The sequence below is a fragment of the Wolffia australiana genome, chromosome 6 (assembly GCF_029677425.1).
Source record: "Wolffia australiana isolate 7733 chromosome 6, ASM2967742v1".
Taxonomy (NCBI): domain Eukaryota; kingdom Viridiplantae; phylum Streptophyta; class Magnoliopsida; order Alismatales; family Araceae; genus Wolffia; species Wolffia australiana.
The window spans coordinates 8,015,361-8,035,418 of NC_135840.1; the positions used below are offsets into that span (position 1 = coordinate 8,015,361).

Sequence of the window (20,058 nt, forward strand, 5' to 3'; positions counted from 1 at the left end):
ACATAAAAACCACAGTTATTCCAATGGATGACCTTCCACGCTATTAAAAAAACCTAGCAGTTATGTTGATGCCATTGAAGAGAGAGATTCAGGTGCAAGCACTAAACGTTCAAGTGGAAACATATTTGTCATATATTCAGGATGAAGACTATGACTTTAAAAATATCATATCATGCTCACAAAACATCCTAAGAGCATGGAATCTGATAAATTTGGACCTACATCAATAACGGTCCATGAAGATGGCTCATGATCACGGGCAATAACTTTCCAGCAAAACATCAATACTGATGCAATTTCAATAATATTAGTTTATCTGGAATCATTATCTATTTGTAAAAAGGTAGTTCTTCTAATTCACTTTTCAGCAATCTGAATTTCAAATATTTTACTTCTTTTTTTTGAAATATCTTATACTTATCACTTAAGATTTACTTCTTATTCTCCTACGTCAAGTCCCAATACATGGTAAAATCAGTAGTTATTCACTTCGGATTAACAAATGTAAAATTTCAGCTCTCCCTATATAATATTTACATAAACATGAGGTAAAAGGTTGTTTCACACATAGAGATTACTTATTCACCCTCTTATGTGAACCCGATCACTCAACGAAACCTAGAAAGAGAGCCACCATTAATGCAAGAAGTGCAATTTAACAAACACCAGTTTCTAAAACCATTTCCCCAAATGGACTCTTCATTGCAGCTATTCAAGTTCATTCTGGCAATTTTCAGTTCAAGCTAATGAAACAATCTCCGCCCATTTCATTATTTCTCTTGAAATTCAATGCGCCACCGTGGTATCCTATAAATTGGGCTAGCTCATTATTAATCGTGCATTACGGGTTATTGTAAATATAATATCCCAAATATAGTTATTCTATAAAGTCTGGGCCTAAGGCATTGTTCATAAAGGTATGGGAACACACGTGTAGAAATAAAAAAATGTGTACAAACTCTGTGATGGGTCTTTTTAAATGTTGAAGGTACGTACTCCCCAATCATCTAACTTGATGGTGAACCACTCTGCTTCAAGACCATTCTATCATGCACTATTTTTAGACTCAATTCTATCATGCCTCCCAACTGAGAAACCGATTGATGAGTCACAAACTATTCAATGGCAACATTTAATATCAGACGAGCCAACTCAATGCTGATTGCTTCCACTCTCTTCTACCAACAATTCAGTGTAAGAAATCGAACGGACGATCCAATTTAAAGTGTTTCTACTCATCCATCAAGCTACAGACTGCCCAGCAGGAGCCTGCACCTGGGCTCCCCCACAGTCTACTCTCTCAGCAAAAATCCTACTCACCTCCTCAACCCGCCCACTCTTATCAAAAGCCTGCAAAACACTCTCCTTCAGCGCACTGCCGAAAGAAACGCCGTTTCCAGTCATCTCCTCCAGCAAGCACCGAGCTTGATCCAATCTCCCTTCTGAGCAAAGCCCTCCAATCAAAACACCATAACTCACCTGATCAGGCCTCAATCCCTTCTCCTTCATTCGCCCAAGTACCTCAACCGCATCCCCAGCACGACCCACCTTGCAAAGCTCCTGGAAAACCATATTGAAGGAGACGACACTAACCTTGGGAGCAGACTCCCCCGCAGACATCATTTTATCAAACAGCCCAAGCGCGTCCTCCACCTTCCCTTCCTTGAAGAACGCACCCATCAGAGAACAAAACGTGGCTTCATCAGGGTTCACTGATTTCCCCGGCATCTCCTCAAATAAAGCCATGGCTTCTTTAATCAGCCCTCTCTCAGAGAGCTTGCCGATGATGTTATTGAAGCAGGCCACGTCCATCGTACAAGGCTTAGTCCCAGTCCTGTGGAAAACGTTGAGGGCTTCAACCGGGTCATCTCTCCTGAAGCACTCGTTCACCATGATGGTGTAAGTGTCGGTGTTCATAGCCTGGAAGCTGGGGGGGTTGTGGGCAGAGAGCATTTGATCGAACAGAGAGTCTGCTTCCTTGTGCTTGCCCCGCTTGAGGAGAACTTCCAAGAGGGTGTTGCAGGTGACCGAATTCATCTTGAATTGCCGGTCCAGGAGAGACTGGTAACACTCCATGGCCTCCTTCTCCATCCCCCGGTTGAAGTACCCTTCCATGAGAGTGGCGTGGACGACGCCGTCGTAGACGAGGCACCTCTCCTTGAGCTCGTCGAAGAGCTCGAGAGCCTTGTCCATGTTGCCCAGCTCGATGAACCCCGCCATGAGGTTGTTGTACACGAGGGAGTCGGCGCCGTGGCCTCGGTGGAGCATCTCTCGGAGCAATTCCATGGCTTCGGCGATGCGGCCGGCGGCGACGAGCCCCTTGGTGAGGTGCCGGTACGTGATCGGAGACGGCGAGAACGGCGCGTGCTCGAGCACGCGGCGGTAGACGGCGACGGCGGCGTCGACGCGGCGGGCGTCGCAGTGGGTGACGATGAGGAAGTTGTAGGAGACGACGTTGGGGACGATGTTGGACTGCTCGAAGAAGAAGTGGAAGAGGGCGACGGCGTCGTCGAAGCGGCCGGCGCGGTACATGGAGGCGACGACGGCGTTGCAGGTGAAGACGGTGGGCCGGGTGCGGGAGAAGACGGCGTGGCGGGCGGTGGAGGAGGCGGAGTCGAGGTCCCCGGCGCGGATCAGGGATTGGACGCGGTTGTGGAGGTTCAGGCGGGGGCCGACCAGGGCCGAGGTCGAGTCGGGGAGGCGCGGCGCGTTCGGGTCGGGCGGCGGGCGCGGCGCGTTGGGGTCGCGCCGGAGGGCGTACAGCGGGGGTTCGATCCTCAGGCGGCGCTTCCGCCGGCGCCGCTCCGCCGCCGCCTCCTCTGCTGAAGAAAACGCGAACGTTCTCGCCGAGGCGTAGATCGGGCACCTCGGTGAAGCTCCTCCGAAGGCTTGATCGAAGCTGCGGAGGCTTCGCAGGAGGATGTTCCTGTAGAAAGCCATGATCTTCGCTCTGCAGTCGGCCGGTGGAATCGATTGAAGGTCTCGATCGATCGCCGCCGATGCGAGGAAGAGGACGGCTTAAACCCTAGCGCGATGAATTTGGGGGAAATAAGTAAGAACTTGTGGAGAGTTTTCGAGTGTTTCTAGAAGGTTATTTTGGTCATTTCGTATTGATGTTTTTTTTTTAATTTAAGTTATTTTTTTATGACTATACGGACAGAAGGAAGGTTTAAGTTATTTCATATATTTGTTTTTTTAAAATTTGGGTAAAATGGGCCGATTTGGGCTGAGTTGAATTTCTGGGGAGGAAATGACTATTTTAGCCTCCGCTGGAACTGCCTGATGGATGATAGCTGAGATTCTGGTCTTGCGCGACTGCAACGGCGTTCATGGCTGAGATATCTGTCGCAGGTTTGCGGTTCTCTCTTGTGAACTTTTGATTTTCGTGAAGTAATTTACCTCTGGCAGATCGATTTGAGTTTAACATTTGAAGATTTGAGTATGTTGACCGCTGGATTTCTTTCTTATCGACGATGATGATGCGCAGTTTTCTCTCTGGAGGATATTTAAAGTTGTTTCTCTTGTTTTTTTCTTCGATTATTAGCGTCTTTCGTTCTCGAAAATGCTTTAGAATTCGCGCTTCGATCATTGGATCTGCTGTTCCCAAATTGCGGCAATGATCTTCCCCAAATCTTGCTTAATTCACAGGCATGTCTTCGACCGATGCGAGCTCTGGAGCAGTCGACAGTCGCGGATCTGAAAATTTAAGCGAAGGTAATGCCGAAGATTTAATAGAGATCAAGGTTCTGTTCTTCGCTAGGGCTCGAGACCTCGCAGGTCAGACGGACGTGAAGCTGAGGATACCGATCGGAAGCACGACCGGAGATTGCATGGTCAAAATTTTCCAGGAGTTTCCGAGTCTGGAGGAGATCAAAAACTCTGTGGTGCTAGCTCTGAACGAAGAGTACGCGCCGGAATCAACGATCCTCAAGAACAAAGACGAACTGGCCATCATACCTCCCATCAGCGGAGGTTGAACCACTCCGGCTTCAACAATTTTCAGTCACCACCTGTTTGAACATGCCATCGGTCCGAAAACAAGATTGATTTTCAGTCCTCTCAAATCAAAATTCCAAATCAGATCCGTGTCTTCTATGAACAATATTTCGTAAATAAATTCCTCATTCAAACTGATCTGGTAAATCGATCACGCTTAGAACGAATCCATTTTCAACTTTTTTTACATCCGTCTATAGAGAGTAAGAAAGAGAGCTGCCAGGCCCTATAAATCGATCGTGTTTTTTTTTACATTCAAACATGATCAGCCGAAAGCTACAACGATTGCTGTTTCTGAATCCGAAAACGATAAACCTGTTACACCGAGGATAGAAGTTCCCAAAAATAAGGAAAGCCTTCGGTTTTACCTTTGTTTTTCTTGTTGTTTAAGGAAATGTTGGGCTTTTTTTCTTTACGAGCTTTTTCGTGAATATGATAAAATTGATTGAGTTACAAGGTTTTAAAGTTTTAAAAGTGTTACACCCATTAGTAGATATGGTTGTTCTGTTCTGTGTGTTTTAAACGAACAAAAATTTGCCTTGTTCTTTGTTCTGTTCTTTTTTTTCAAAAACGAACACAATTCTCACATTCGCACAAATTTTCTGTTCGAATTTGTTTTTGTTCTGTTTGGAAAACCGAACGGAACAAAAAATTCTCACAAATTTGCACAAAAAGAACATAACTACCATGTCTACCCACAAGACCCCACTCTTACAAGCAACAGTTGAATGAGGTATAAATATGGTTTTTTTTGTTGTATTTTATTTTCTCGGTCGTTTGAGAAAAATATTGTCTAATCAGGACTTCGTGTCTGTTGAACGGACGGGTAGTATTAGTTTTTTTTCGTAGACTAATACCCTGTCCATACATGTGGGTCCTCATCGGTAAGGCTGGGGAAACCATCATTAGAAATATTTCTTCCCACACGCCCAAGGCACTAAGAACACAACTGATGGATTTCTGATGCCGAACGTTGTCTAGGACATCGTCTTGTCGTCACCGAGGTTATCGACTCGGTGCCTAAGTGAGGCCTGATTCAGACTACGGTCGGAATGTCGTCCGATAATGATACTAAACAGTTAGAAACTACGATGAAATGCCTGAGTGTCTAATTGTCGTACGTGCAAGTGCCAACTAACACGGGAGTCCGACCTCCGTGTCATCGACGGAGTCATCTAGTGGGTAGGCTGGGCCCTCCGAGCCTCATCCGAGGGGTCGAGGACGATACGGCGCCGAACGGAATAAGTTCCCGCCGGGTGTGCTTGACGGGGGCGAATTGCGGTGTTTAATTTTAATGATCATTGTAATTTTAATTTGCCTATAATCAAATAAATTTATAAAATGTATAGAAACTTACTCATGTATAGCGTGAGTAAGGTCGTCTCCACAGGGACTGGCCTTTAGGTTTAAATTCAATAATTGAGTTATCTTTATTAAAATATAATAATAATACTAACGCTAATAAGAATGTGAAGAGATAAATAATTAATAAGTAGAAGGGAAATTAGTCTAGTAAGAATAGTATAGAAGAAAATATCTAAGATTATATATACATGTACCCTAGAGATACTAAGAATAGTAAGGGAGTAAAGAGTTAGATATTATATTTAAGCAGGATGAGAATATAGCTAGTGAAAAGCTAGTTATTTAACATTAAGTATCTAGATAAATATTTATATAGAATAGAAGAGCAAGAGTAGCATTTTTAAATACTAAACAGATAAGTAAAGAGAGAGATAGTTAAGAAATTATTAAGTATAATATACTAAGTAAATACGAGTAAAGAGAAATATTACTAAGTTAAGAGGGGGTAACTGAATTTAATATTTATATAGGTATACTATTTAATCTATAGTTAGAATAGAGGTTAGAGTAGTAGAATAGGTTATACCTATTCTAGCAGTTTGTTTTTATATGTTTGTATAATTTTTTATAGTTTTTATAAAGTGTATAATCGATATTTAGTCGAACTAGGAGTTAATGTATTATTTCTAAGATTTTTATATAGTCTACAAGTTTGTTTATATTCGATTCCAAGGATATCGGGTCGCTTTAAATCGAACACCTGAGAGGTGTTCGACTAAATGCCCGTAAGAATGGTAGAAGAAGATATATTTATATAATGCTTACTTAATCGTAAGTTTTTTACACGTTTTTTTTTATAGATTTTATAAAGGGAACGGGGTGTTTCTGTCGAACGCCCGTGAGGTGTTCGACAAAATGCCCGATAGACTTCGGGTAATGCTTAGGAGAGGATAAGAGGGTTGATTCTGTCGAACGCCTATAAGGTGTTCGACAAAATGCCCAAAAGAAGATGGAATATATTTTTGATATTTTTATAAGGTTGAGTTGGATAGACTTAGCTAAAGCAAAACAATATTGATAATTTGATCAAACACACTATGTGTTTGATGCAAATGCCAAAATGAGTCTGCGAGTCAAAATTCAACAAAGTTACGATCACGGTTTCGATTGAGTGAGGATCTAAGCGTCTAGGTTAATATGAAAACATGATTTGGCTGAGGAAACACTTAAATTCACCTGAATCGCCCTGATTTGAAGACGAGAGTTGTGCAGCCGATCGCCGCCGCTGAGCTTCGGTTTAAGGTGTCCCTCGTTCTTCTCCTCCGTCCGGATGCGAATCCAAGCTTCTTCAGAGATTCCTCGACTCCTCCCTCGCTGTCCACAACCGCCGGCGCTTTCACGACGCCGCAGCTTGCTTACAAACGCTGAACGGATCTCCGCCGCCGCAATGGCTTAAGGTCAAAAGATGAGAAATTAAGGGCTCTTGGCCCTCTTTTAACGGCTTGGGAGAGGTCCCTTGGGCCGTCAGATGGAGGAGGGTGGACTTGGGGATCCTCCCGGGCCGTAGGATCTCTGCTGGTCCCTCGCCTGCCGAGAACGGCCTCCGGCCGGTGGAGTCGACGGCTGGGCGTGAAGATGGACAAGACTGCCTCCCGGCCGTCAGATCCTCCACACAAATACATTCAACGGCTGCGATTAAATCACAGCCGTGGACCCTTCTTATGGTGGACCAATGCTCCTGCCCCGTCAGCATGCGTTGTCACCTCCCCGTCATCAGTACATATCCCCTTGGCCTCTATTGATTCGTCCGTCGATGGGTCCCACGGCCGAGTCAGCCTAAACAAGAGAAATAAAGTAGTTAAATTTGACGAGATAGATCTCCACCGTCCGATCTTTTTAAAAAGATCGGACGGCTGAGATCATATCCGCCTCTTTAAATAAGCCTGAAAAAGACACGGGCTTCGGGCCAGATTGGCTCGAAGCCCGGTTCGATTTTCTTCTTGTTTTCTTTAAGATTGTGACCCGTTGGGTCGCGATCAATAGACTCCCTGACGGTCCGGCCTGTTGCGATTCCGATTGAAAGTGGGACTTCGCAATCCCATATGGAAACTTTCTAAAAAACAATACAGTATATAATAATCCGCAGGTCATATCAAACGATTTGAATCGGAATACATACCTCTCTTAAGCGATTGCTGTGGGCCTCACTGTGGGGATTGGGGCTCGACTACTTGGGTTCCGGGCCTGGCTGGCGGCTGGGCTGGCTCGAGTGCTGTGCGCTCGCTGGCCTGGATGCTGGTTTGAGATGAGGTGCCTTGGCCTGCTTCTGGCCGGCCCAATAGGGCCCCCCCTTTTTTCATTATTATTCCTTTTTTTTTCTTTCTTTTTTTACTTAACTCCCTTTACTTCCGCTTCATCTCTGCTAAAAAATATGACTGAAATACTAGATGGGGCATTAGAAATTAAAAATGTCGTAAACATATTTTTGCTGAAAATTATCTAAATTGTAAAACATGCATAAAATGACATTAAAATGCATCGTTTTTATAATTTGCTCTATTTAGTGCATGACATGCAATATTTCATAAAATTAGGTAAAATACACATGAAATGGTCCCAAAATTCCCTTGTATAACTACATGACTTATTTTTGACACTCTATAATCCGCTCACCTACGTCTAACCCGGGTGCGGTGGAGGCAATTCAAAGTGCTCTGAAGAAAATAAGAGACGAGGGCAGGGAGGCGTACCGTTTGTCTCGTCTGGCGAAGGTCGTCTCAATATTCTGTTATGTCTGTAACGGCGTCGTTGGCGACGGGGTGCAGTAGAAGATAATCAGTGTTGTTGTGCGGTCGTGGGTGGGGTCTGCGGTCGATGGGCTCCGGTGCGTGCTTGCGAGCAGAGGCGCCGCGGCGACTAAAAAATGGGCACATCTAGGACCGAGCGGTGACTACGGCGTGGACGGTGCGTGCAAGAGCGTTGGGCAACGTTCGCAGCGGCAGCAGGCAGCTCTAGCAACCCGAGTGGGCATGGAGGCATGTACGCGGGCGGCGAGGGGCGGAAGTTGGCGGCCCAAGCGACCATGGCGCGTGCGGGGGAGGAAGGGCGAGCGCGGGGCGGTGGATAGCGGCCGCTGATGTCGGCTGGCAGCTCCGGCGGCCTGGGCTTGCACGAGCGAGGAGATGAGAGCGCGGGGCGGCGAGAGGCGGCCGTTAACGATGGCCGGCGACTTAAACGGCCCGGGGGTGCACTGTGGAGGCACAGGAGCGGGCGCAGCGGTGCTCGCGGACGGCGGCGGTGACACAGCGGCGTGGCACGCGGGCGAGTTGCGCGTTGCGGCGCGGTTGGCTGCCGGCGATGCGCGGCTCGGCGGCGGCGGCGGCGGCGGCGCGGCTCAGCGATGACGGCGGCGTGGCTTGGCGGCGGCGGCGACAGTCCCTTCCCCCTTCCTTCTACTCTTCTTCTTCCTTCTCCCTTCTTCCTTCCTCTCGATCATGACTCTTCAACGTCCAACGTTTTTCTTAGACAAGATAATTCAAAGAGTGTCTTTCATGGCAACCACCCTTGCCCTTTTATAGGGGAAAAGGTGGATGGGCCACTAACAGATAGATAGGAGAGGGGGTCTTTGGGCCCAACAACGGTGGAGGGGAAAAATCCTCCTAAGGGAAGAAGGAAATACGAGAAAATACGAGAAATCGCGAACATAGGAAACACAAAAACACGGATAAGGTCAGATGAGAGCGGCAAACGAGACCGAAGATGGCATGTCGTTACCCGGGATATCTGAATTCAGGTGTGCGCATCGTTGCTTTGGCTTCCGGGGCGGGCAGGACGCGAGTCGGCGGCGATGTCGATAGTGTTTGCCCGTCCCGATACCGGTACCGGATGCCGGTATCGGGATGGATGCTGAACCAGATACCGGAAATTGATTTTCCGGTATCCGTTTTTTCCGATATCCGGATATCGGTATCGGATATCGGTTGCTATAGTGCCGATATTCGATACCGGTATCCGTCCAATACCGGCATCCGTCTCCCGTCTCAGGGGGTCAGATGACGGTACCGGATATCGGATGCGGATATCGGTTTTCGATATCCGCATCGAATTTCATACGTTATAAAATTTCCTCTGTCTCCCTCCTCTTTTTTCAAAGGTGGACAACGACGAGCAACGGCGAGCGGCCAACGGCGAGGGGCGGGGAGTGGACGGCGGTGTCGGCGGACGAAGGCAGCAGTGGAGTTGACCCTAGAGAGGTATGGGTTTCTTGATCGCTCTGTGAATGTCTAGCATTTCAATCTGATTCCTATGATTTCCCCATTCGAAGGTCACTGGAGAGCTCATTTTCAACCTTCTGCGAATCGGTGAAGTTGAAACGGAGAAGAACGATCGACCAATCAGCCCTGTTCCCAGAATTAACAGCGTGGATGTAAAATTCCTTCATTTAGTGTTGAATTTCTAAGCAATCCTCATGAATTTTGTTGAATTTCAAGGTCTGAAAACATGTCAATTTTTCATTATTGTTCATCTTGTATGCAAATGAGAATTTCAACGTCTCCCTCTCTCCATTTCTCCCTCCCTCCCTCTCTCCATTTCTTTCCATTTCTCCTTCTCTCTCTCTCACTCAATTTCTCCCTCTCTCTCCATTTCTCCCTCCCTCTATCTGTTTCCATTTTTCCCTCTCTCTCTCTCTCTCCATTTCTCACTCTCTCTCGATTTCTCCCTCCCTCTCTCTCTTTCAATTTCTCCCTCTCTATCTCTCTCTCCATTTCTCTCTCCCTCTCCATTTCTCCCTCCATCCATCTCTTTCCATTTCTCCCTCTCTTCTATCTCACTTAATTTCTCCCTCCCTCTCTCCCTCTCTCTTTCCATTTCTCTCCTTTCTTTCCATTTCTCTCTCTCTCTCTCACTTATTTTTCTCCTTCCCTCTCTCCCTCTCTCTTTTTGCATTTCTCCCCTCTCTTTCCATTTCTCTCTCTCTCTCACTCAATTTCTCCCTCTCTCTCCATTTCTCCCTCCCTCTATCTGTTTCCATTTTTCCCTCTCTCTCTCTCTCTCCATTTCTCACTCTCTCTCGATTTCTCCCTCCCTCTCTCTCTTTCAATTTCTCCCTCTCTATCTCTCTCTCCATTTCTCTCTCCCTCTCCATTTCTCCCTCCATCCATCTCTTTCCATTTCTCCCTCTCTTCTATCTCACTTAATTTCTCCCTCCCTCTCTCCCTCTCTCTTTCCATTTCTCTCCTTTCTTTCCATTTCTCTCTCTCTCTCTCACTTATTTTTCTCCTTCCCTCTCTCCCTCTCTCTTTTTGCATTTCTCCCCTCTCTTTCCATTTCTCTCTCTCTCTCACTCAATTTCTCCCTCCCTCTCCATTTCTCCCTCTCTCTCCATTTCTCCCTCCCTCTATCTGTTTCCATTTTTCCCTCTCTCTCTCTCTCTCCATTTCTCACTCTCTCTCGATTTCTCCCTCCCTCTCTCTCTTTCACTTTCTCCCTCTCTCTCTCTCTCTCCTTTTCTCTCTCCCTCTCCCTTTCTCCCTCCCTCCTTCTCTTTCCCTTTCTCTCTCTCTTCTATCTCACTTAATTTCTCCCTCCCTCTCTCCCTCTCTCTTTCCATTTCTCTCCTTTCTTTCCATTTCTCTCTCTCTCTCTCACTTATTTTTCTCCCTCCCTCTCTCCCTCTCTCTTTTTGCATTTCTCCCCTCTCTTTCCATTTCTCTCTCTCTATCTCTTACTCAATTTCTCCCTCTCTCTCCCTTTCTCCCACCCTCTCTCTCTCCATTTCTCCCTCTCTCTCCCTTTCTCCCTCTCTCTCTGTCACTCAATTCCTCCCTCCCTCTCCGTTTCTCCCTCTCTCTCTCCCTCTACATTTCTCCCTTCCTCTCTTTCTCTCTCATTCCATTTCTCCCTCTCTCTTTCCATTTCTCCCCCCTCTCTTTCTCCCTCATTCCATTTCTCCCTCTCCCAGGGTCACCCTCTCCAATTCTCCCTCTCTCTCGCTCACCCAATTTCTCCCTCCCTCTCCATTTCTCCCTCTCTCTCACTCAATTTCTCCTTCTCTCTCTCCATTTCTCCCTCCCTCTCCATTTCTCCCTCCTTCTCATTCTTTCCATTTCTCCCTCTCTCTCTCACTCGATTTCTCCCTCCCTCCCCATTTCTCCCTCTCTCTCATTTCTGCCTCTCTCTATCCATTTCTTCCTCCCTCTCTCCCTCTCCATTTCTCCTTCCCTCTCCATTTTTCCCTCTCTCTTTTTCTGTCCATTTCTCCCTCCCTCCCTCTCTCCCTTTCTCCCTCCCTCCCTCCCTCTCCATTTCTCCCTCTCTCTCATTTCTTCCTCTCTCTATCCATTTCTCCCTCCCTCCCTCCCTCTCCATTTTTCCCTCTCTCATTTCTGCCTTTCTCTATCCATTTCTTCCTCCCTCCCATTCTTTCCATTTCTCCTTCTCTCTCCATTTCTCCTTCTCTCTCCATTTCTCCTTCTCTCTCCATTTCTCCTTCTCTCTCCATTTCTCCCTCTCTCTCCCTCTCTCCCTCCCTCTCCCTTTCTCCCTCCCTCCCATTCTTTCCATTTCTCCTTCTCTGTCCATTTCTCCTTTTCTCTCCATTTCTCCCTCTCTCTCCATTTCTACCTCCCTCTCCATTTCTCCCTCCCTCCCATTCTTTCCATTTCTCCCTCTCCCTCTCACTCGATTTCTCCCTCCCTCCCTCCCTCTCCATTTTTCCTTCTCTCTCATTTCTGCCTCTCTCTATTCATTTTTTCTTCCCTCCCTCCCTCTCCATTTCTCCTTCTCTCTCTTTTCTCCCTCACTCAATTTCTCCTTCTCTCTCACTCAATTTCTTCTTCTCTTTCCATTTCTCCCTCTCTCTCCATTTCTCCCTCCCTCTCCATTTCTTCCTCCCTCTCCATTTCTCTCTCTCATTCAATTTCTCCCTCCCTCTCCATTTCTGCCTCTCTCTATCCATTTCTCCCTCCCTCCCTCTCATTCTTTCCATTTCTCCCTCTCTATCTCATTCAATTTCTCCCTCCCTCCCTCTCATTCTTTCCATTTCTCCCTCTCTATCTCATTCAATTTCTCCCTCCCTCTCCATTTCTGCCTCTCTCTATCCATTTCTCCCTCCCTCCCCATTTCTCCCTCCCTCCCTCTCATTCATTCCATTCATCCCTCTCTCTCTCACTCAACACATCATTCTCACTCACTCACTTTCTCCTTCCCTCTCTCACTCAATTTCTCCCTTCCCTCTCCATTTCTCCTTTCCCGTCTCACCTCATTCTCATGCTCCGTGACTCTATAAGACTTGCTCGAATATCGATCGTTCTTCCTTCTACCTGTACATTCCATTATCCAAATTTTCACTGTCTCGTAAAATGTTGTATTCAGTGCATCCGTTATGTAATTCATAGCGTAAATTGCAGTTTGGCATCATGTGATGCCGTTGTGTTGACCTTTTGCTTACAAAATTATGACACCAGAAACATGAACCCAACTGGAGGCAATGACCTAGCCTAGGAAAGAGCTGGGTTAGGAGCCATAGGTCCCGAATGTACGGAGGCGGGAACTTCTCGTGCCTTACATAGTCAACCTCGTTCGAATCGTTCCCTCATCATTGACTACTTCAAACTGATGGAAGAGGGATACTATACATGCTTACTGTGCCGGGAGTTGAACCCGCACAGTAAGAGGAAACCCATTAAGAGGCAAGCCGACAAAAGCACAGATGTATTTTGGCATCACTTCAAATCCTGCCATCCAGCTCGTCATGCCGAACTGAAGGGCGAAGTCCCTGAAGAACGTGGTCAGACACGCATCACTGACAGAATGCAGAGCAAACAACAGGGAGAGCCTAGCCGACAGGGGCCGATTAAAGGGCACACTCCAGATGAGACGAAGAACTTCATTGCACGATTCGTATGCTTGACAGATTCACCCTGGAGCATTGTTGACAACGTCGCCTTCAAGGATATGTGGCGTTACGCGATGCTTACCGACTTGGATCCTCCAAGTGCGAAAGTCATAAAGAGGTGGACCATCCAAATGCACGGCCAAATGAAACTTGATGTGAAGAAGCTTTGGGAGACTGTGGCCCGAGTGTCACTCACTGTAGACGCGTGGACTGCGGAGAATGGGACCGGATTGCTAGGCATCACCGTCCACTGGGTGGACGACACATGGACGTACAAAGAGCGAGTTCTTGCCATCTGGGAAATCATCGGCAAGCACGACGGGGAGAACATGGCGTCCATTGTTCTCCAAGCACTAGATGAGTTCTGTCTACGGACGAAGGTCAGCACTCAACGTGTTGCTCGTTTTATTAGTTGAACTTGTTACTTTACATGTCTAACATAATTATGCAGGTCTACGCAGTTACTACCGACAATGCCACGGCGAATAAGAGGATGTTGGCTTTGATGGCGAGAAAGTTGAAGTGCGTAAACCCGACGTTTACTGCCAGGAGGCACGTCCCATGTGTCGCACACATTTTGAATATTGTAGTGCAAGCGGCGTTAAAAAGTTTCAGTATTCCTTCGGCCCAGGATGTGGAACCCGAAGAAGGCGATGTGATGAGGACCACAGATCAGTACAACAACGACCACAACAATGATCTCGGTGATGTATACTCAGTGTCTGATGACAGTGAGGGACCACGCAAGCCATTATGTTTGGGTGATGCAGTTGCAAAGGTACGCACCCTAGTGCGGAGTATTCGGAGCTCTATGCAGCGAAGAAAACTCTACACCCAGGCCTGTGAAGACGACCCCGCAGTCGGGGACTCAACATGGTTGTCTTAGACTGTCCAACCCGATGGAACAGCAAGTACACTATGTTGGCGACCGCCGTGAAGAAGCGTGATGTACTTGATGAAGTCTCGACAGCTTTTAGCCGGAAGGCGACGTCGTCGAAGCTGTCGAAGGACAAGTGGGAACTGGTCAAACAGTTCTGCCGCATCCTTGGCCGCTTTGCCGTATCGACTAATCATGATTGCAAGATAGTGACGCCAACAATCTGCGATGTCCTATATCTCATAAACAGCCTCAAGGTTCACATGGAGGAAGTGGCCAGCAAATCGAAGACGGCACATTTTTCACATTCGTTCGACGCTTGCACGAAGGAGATCGTTCGAACATGGCACAGGCGTGTAGAGCGATGCTTTCCAAGCTTGCACAGTACGCGGAGATATTGTGGGCTAATGAGGCTATCACGGCCGCAACATTGATGGATCCAATCCACAAAGGGGCAATGCTCCGCCCGGGGGTCCGAGAGGCGACCATCGCATATGTACGGTCGTTGTTGCCCGGTGACTGGTCGAGCCGTGGACCGAGAGTGGCCGTTGAGGAGGGACAGCGAGGAGGTGAAGAGTTGGACGAGTGGCTTAGCACCAGTATGCACCACGTGGAACCGACACCGGTGACAACGCGGTCGGCCTAGGATGAGTTCAACCAGTTCCTTGCGGAGACTGTGCCAAATGAGGGTGTGTTCACTCCATTATCTTGGTGGGCCACGACCGGGGTGAAGCGTTCCCCTTGCTTGCGACCGTCGCGAGGGACCTATTATCCGTATGTGGGATGAGCGCCCCTGCCGAGCGCATGTTCTCGGTTGGCAATGCTATTGTCACGTACAAGCGATCGCATCTGTTGCCAATAAGCATTTAAACACTAATCACTGTGAAGTGTTGGCTCCGTGCGGACAACAAACGTTGGTACAATGACGTCGAGCTAGATGAGGATGCTGACGACGACGAAGATGGTGTGGTCGCATGTGCTCGAGATACACATCACATAACTGAACTAGATCTTCTTATTTATACGTAATTATCATTACTTATCACTTATCTTATGCAACGCAGGTGATGATCAATTGAGCACAAATCTCTGACAGAGCCGTTAGGACTACGCTTTTTTGACAGGGCCACAATCATAGCATACGTGTGAATTTTGCTAGAAATCTTGAATTAACGACGTGTATGGTTTCTTTTGAATTTATTCAAATTTTGATACATTTGCCAAATATGTAATCGAATATCCCTAGATTACAACGATGATTCCGTTGAATGCATAATATTAAATTTTATATCAACTTGAATAGACACTTTCAGTTCTTCTTACAAGGTTATATCCGACATCACTATATTCCTCCAACTGTCCAATTAATAATCTTAGTATCAATAAAAAAAATTAATCCCTGTAATAAAATATACTGCCAAGAAATATACTTACTCTTCTAGTATATTTATTCACTACATTACACATTTCTATTCTCTTAAAAATAACAATTCTACAACAATCTAGTTATGGTTCTACGTATTTTCCTAATACCACTACTTGTTATGTCAGATTAATTACCTAGTAGCATTAGTTGTTAGGTCATATTAACATTATTACTTAATCCACTAACTATAAAACACATTTTTGTTTTCCTAAAATAACAATATATTTATTTCTTAATACCACTGGTTGGTATGTAAGATTAAATTTATTGTTATTTTTATTCACTATATTAGCAACTTTATTTACTCCAAAATGACTATATATTAATTACCTAGTAGCATTAGTTGTTAGGTCATATTAACATTAATAATCTTAGTATCAATCAAAAAAATTAATCCCTGTAATTAAACATACTGCCAAGAAATATACTTACTCTTCTAGTATATTTATTCACTACATTACACATTTCTATTCTCTTACAATAACAGTATATTAATTTCTTAATAACAATAGTTTTTAGTTAAAAATAACAATTCTACGACAATCTAGTTATGGTTCTACGTATTTTCTTAATACCACTAGTTTTTATGTAAGATTAAATCTACTGTTATTTTTTTATTATATTTGCAACTTTATTTACTCAAAATGACTATATATTAATTACCTAGTAGCATTAGTTGTTAGGTCATATAAACATTATTATTTCATTTACTAACTATAAAACACGATATATTTCCTTCAAATAACATTTAATTTATTGTTATTTTTATTAGCTATATTAGGCAACTCTACCCTCGTTATCATGATAATTTAAACTTACTAACTTACATAATTATGGCCCGCACGGTGGCAAAGATGAGATTTAACTGAAAAATGGCTGGGGAGAATATATACTCTCACGGAAATTGGAATTTTCCGATATGGGATTGCAGAAAACTGAACAAAAATTGCTGGATATCGGTTTTTGATATCCGGATATCGGAAACCGATATCCGGATATTGAAAACCGATATCCAGCATCCGAGATCCGCCTCGTCCCTCCCCCTCCGATATCTGATACCGATATCCGTCTAACCCCTGATAGACGGATATGAACCGATATCCGATATCCAATATCTGGAACCGTCCCACTTTTTCCCGGATATTGGATATAGGTTGTCCGATACCGGATATCGGACGGATATCGGGACGGCGAACACTAGATGGCGACGATGGTGATGACTTCTCCGATGATGATCCTGGGGTCTTGGGCTGCATCGCGCCATCAAAAACTTATCTCTTCAATGAGTAGGAATTAAGTTTAAGAATGATTTTTATTGTGATCCAGGCCTCTATTTATAGATCAGAAGATACGGACAGAAGGCGGGGAGACTGAAATCCTACAATTTTTAAATCAATTGGACATGTGAATCGTCAGATACCACTGTTTGAATTTAAAGCAATCCTAGACCTTCATTTTTTCTCTTCTCATCATTGGTACTAACACTTCCTCTTTTTCCATTTTGGTTGAGCTATCAAATCATCGATATTCCATGTAGCATCATCTTCTGTGTTCGTGCTTCATATCTGCCACATGTACCTCCAAGGTAAATGAACAATGAACATTTTTTATTAATTGATTAGTCCATGATGTGGCGTCACGTCGCCGTGCACCACATCATGCAATATTCATCTTTTTCTTGCTCTTTAAGTCAATGACGCACTGACACACGTCATTCACGTAAGTGAATGACGTTGATTCCACAATCATCGTCATGTTTGGCGCTGTCACTGTTTGGCACCACACATGTTTCTGCCTGTCACATTAGTACTTTTTTATTTTCTTCTTTTATTAATGATTTGCTGAGGTACACGTTTGAGTCACATGTACCACCACCACATTTGTTTTTTATTTTTCTGCTTGTTGCATAGGGATTGTCCGTCCGATAACTGGTATCGGACAATCGATATCCAATATCCAGAAAAAATGGGACGGTGTCTGATATCGGAGATGGATAGCAAATGGGTAAGGACTAGATAAATATCAGATACCGGATATCGGATTTCGCTATCCGGATATCAATATCTGGTATCAACATAAAAAAATCAGCATTGAACTTCATTTTATATGATTTATGTTAACAATGAAATGTGTTTTTGATATGTATCATACCTCGTTTAATATATACAGCACAATATTTTTGTTTTCTTCCATATGGGTAACACGATTCAGAGTTTAACATTGAACTTCGAATCATATTGTCCAACATGGAAGAAAACAGTAAATTTGAGCTGTATATATTAAAGGCTTCAAATCCTATTATCCCATATGGAAGATAACAAAAATGTTGGGCTGTATATATTAAAAGAGCTACATTACAACTAGAAAAGCTTTTTGCTTACCCGATGGCCCATGTAAATTATTCTACAAACCATTGCATGATGATGACTACAATGGTTGAAATATATTTTTAACAACCCTTCTATGTTGGATATCCAACTCTGATATCTGATATCATCACCCTCCCAAAGAGACAGAGGCAGATGAAGACATTGAGACCCATATAGATATCGGATATTAGTGTTGTAGCAATTGATATCTGATATCATTATCTGATATACGGATATCAGGAAAATGGATACCAAAAATTTGATTTCTGGTATTCAGTACAGCATCCATCCCGATACTGTAATACAATGTCGATATCAGGATGGGCAATCTTTCACCTGACAGGAATATTATTTATTTAAAACTATTTGTTTGTTGATCACTGGTAGATTTATGCAATTTATCGTAGAATAAGTTGAAATGTTTAAGTTTGTTAGACAAAAAATTTGGATACAAACTTTGCAGCGAGAACTATTTTAATTTTTATGGATTCTCTCAAACTTTTTGGGTTTGATGTTAAATATTTGGAATTGTTTATTGTGGGATTGAATAATAATTTATTCCTAATACGAGAACATTCATTTCTTTTCCCATTGTTTCACTTCTGAAATTATATTTCCAGCTGTGTCGTCTTGTTCTGCTTGTGTTACATAGATTCATGTTTTGAGATATTCAGGATAATGTATGTTGCTTTTTTCATGAACTTTTGAAGTATTAAACTTCATATAAAAATTTATGGAATTGTGAGCTTTTGAGGGACAATAATTTTAGAAAAACCTGATGCAGGATGACTAGAAGAGACGGGGACGGGATGGCGATGGGTGCTGGATATTGGGACGACTAGGGAATGTGTAGGATAAAACCAGACCGCAAATCACACGATCGGATCTGGAGAATTTAATCCGATGAAATAGTGATAGTGTAGCCCCTTTCCTCGTCGAGGGCGGGAGTACTGTCTTCAACCACCGCGTTGACGCCAAACACCGAAATCAATAAATTTGAACAATCGTCTGCTAGAAGATTCAAAAACCTATTCAACTAGTCCCTTGAAGATTCAAAATCTAAATCAAACCCGACAGCGGTGGATAAACTCTAGAGGAACACCGGATGATGAACACTAGACCCCAAAGAGTGGAGAGGTACCTCAGAACTAGATTAGTGCGTGACAATGATACGGGGAATTCTTGACACGTCGTTGGTGCTGGCCATTGACGTGCGCTTCGACAAGGTGTCGCAGATCCAACTAAACGATATGCATGGATCCAACTTGCGGGGTTTGGGGCAGTGCCCCAAAACCTAAATGATATGCGTAGTGTCAAGTGGCTGCGAGGGCAGCCAGGGGCACGGCTGGCGCACAAGGGCAGCCGGGGGCGCGGCGGGCGCGTGTGGGCAGCTGGGGGCGTGGCGGGCACGCATGGGCGGCCTGGGGTGCGGCGGGCACAAGCGGCCTGAGCGTTGGGGGAGCAGGCGGCCAGGCGCGAGCGGCCAAGCGCGCGACGGGCGCGGGTGGCCGCCAAGGGCGTGGCGGGCATGTGCGACCGGGGTGTAGGGCGGCCGCCAAGGGTGTGGGCCGTCGAGGGCGCGGCTGTGGGCGGCCAGGGTGCTGGACGGCGGCCAAGGGCGCGGAAGACGGCCGGCGCGAGTGGCGGCCTGTGTGGGCGATCAATCCACTCGGCATAGGATGACGATGAGGTGCGACGATGACATCGACAACAAGCGGTGGTGGCAGTGGATTAGAACGAGAGAGAGTTAGGGCAAATCCATCAAGAAGAAAGAAAAGTTCAATTCTTGAAAATGATTCATCACGTGTATCGTGCAACATTGGCCTACATATAGGCCTTGGAGTAAAATAGAATAGACGATGTGCTATTGTGTCACGTCAAAGGGCAGTTCTAGATCTGGCGTTGACGACGTGTCATGATGCGTGATGTGTCATGTGTAAGTGGAGACACATCTGATGCTGGTGCGTTGACTTTTTCGTTATCAGGGCGGTTCTGGAGTTGACTTGGCGACAAGTCATGATGCGGGATGTCGCTGGTGATGGTGGAGGCACGTCCAAAAATGGCGCGTTGACGTCGCCACCAGAACCTTTATTTGTTATGAGTCAAGCCCATCTTGGCAGCTTCTAAGGATCATTTTCTCACAAGATTTGGTCCGTACAGTTGTTATTTTCTTCCACTTTTCTTGGAA

General features: G+C 45.2%; 2 protein-coding genes across 2 annotated transcripts; one reads left to right on the forward strand and one right to left on the reverse strand.

Moving 5' to 3' along the window:
• Nucleotides 1-1,195: 1,195 nt before the first annotated feature.
• On the reverse strand, nucleotides 1,196-3,042 carry GRP23 (glutamine-rich protein 23). Its single transcript, XM_078577234.1, has one exon. It carries the CDS (start codon nucleotides 2,938-2,940, stop codon nucleotides 1,243-1,245), a length of 1,698 nt encoding a protein of 565 aa, XP_078433360.1. The 5' UTR covers nucleotides 2,941-3,042; the 3' UTR covers nucleotides 1,196-1,242.
• Nucleotides 3,043-3,234: 192 nt separating this feature from the next.
• Nucleotides 3,235-4,132, forward strand: CNX7 (co-factor for nitrate, reductase and xanthine dehydrogenase 7). The gene is made up of 2 exons (XM_078577243.1): nucleotides 3,235-3,351; nucleotides 3,649-4,132. The coding sequence occupies exons 1-2, from the start codon at nucleotides 3,330-3,332 to the stop codon at nucleotides 3,975-3,977; spliced, it is 351 nt and encodes a 116-aa protein (XP_078433369.1). The 5' UTR covers nucleotides 3,235-3,329; the 3' UTR covers nucleotides 3,978-4,132.
• Nucleotides 4,133-20,058: the final 15,926 nt, after the last annotated feature.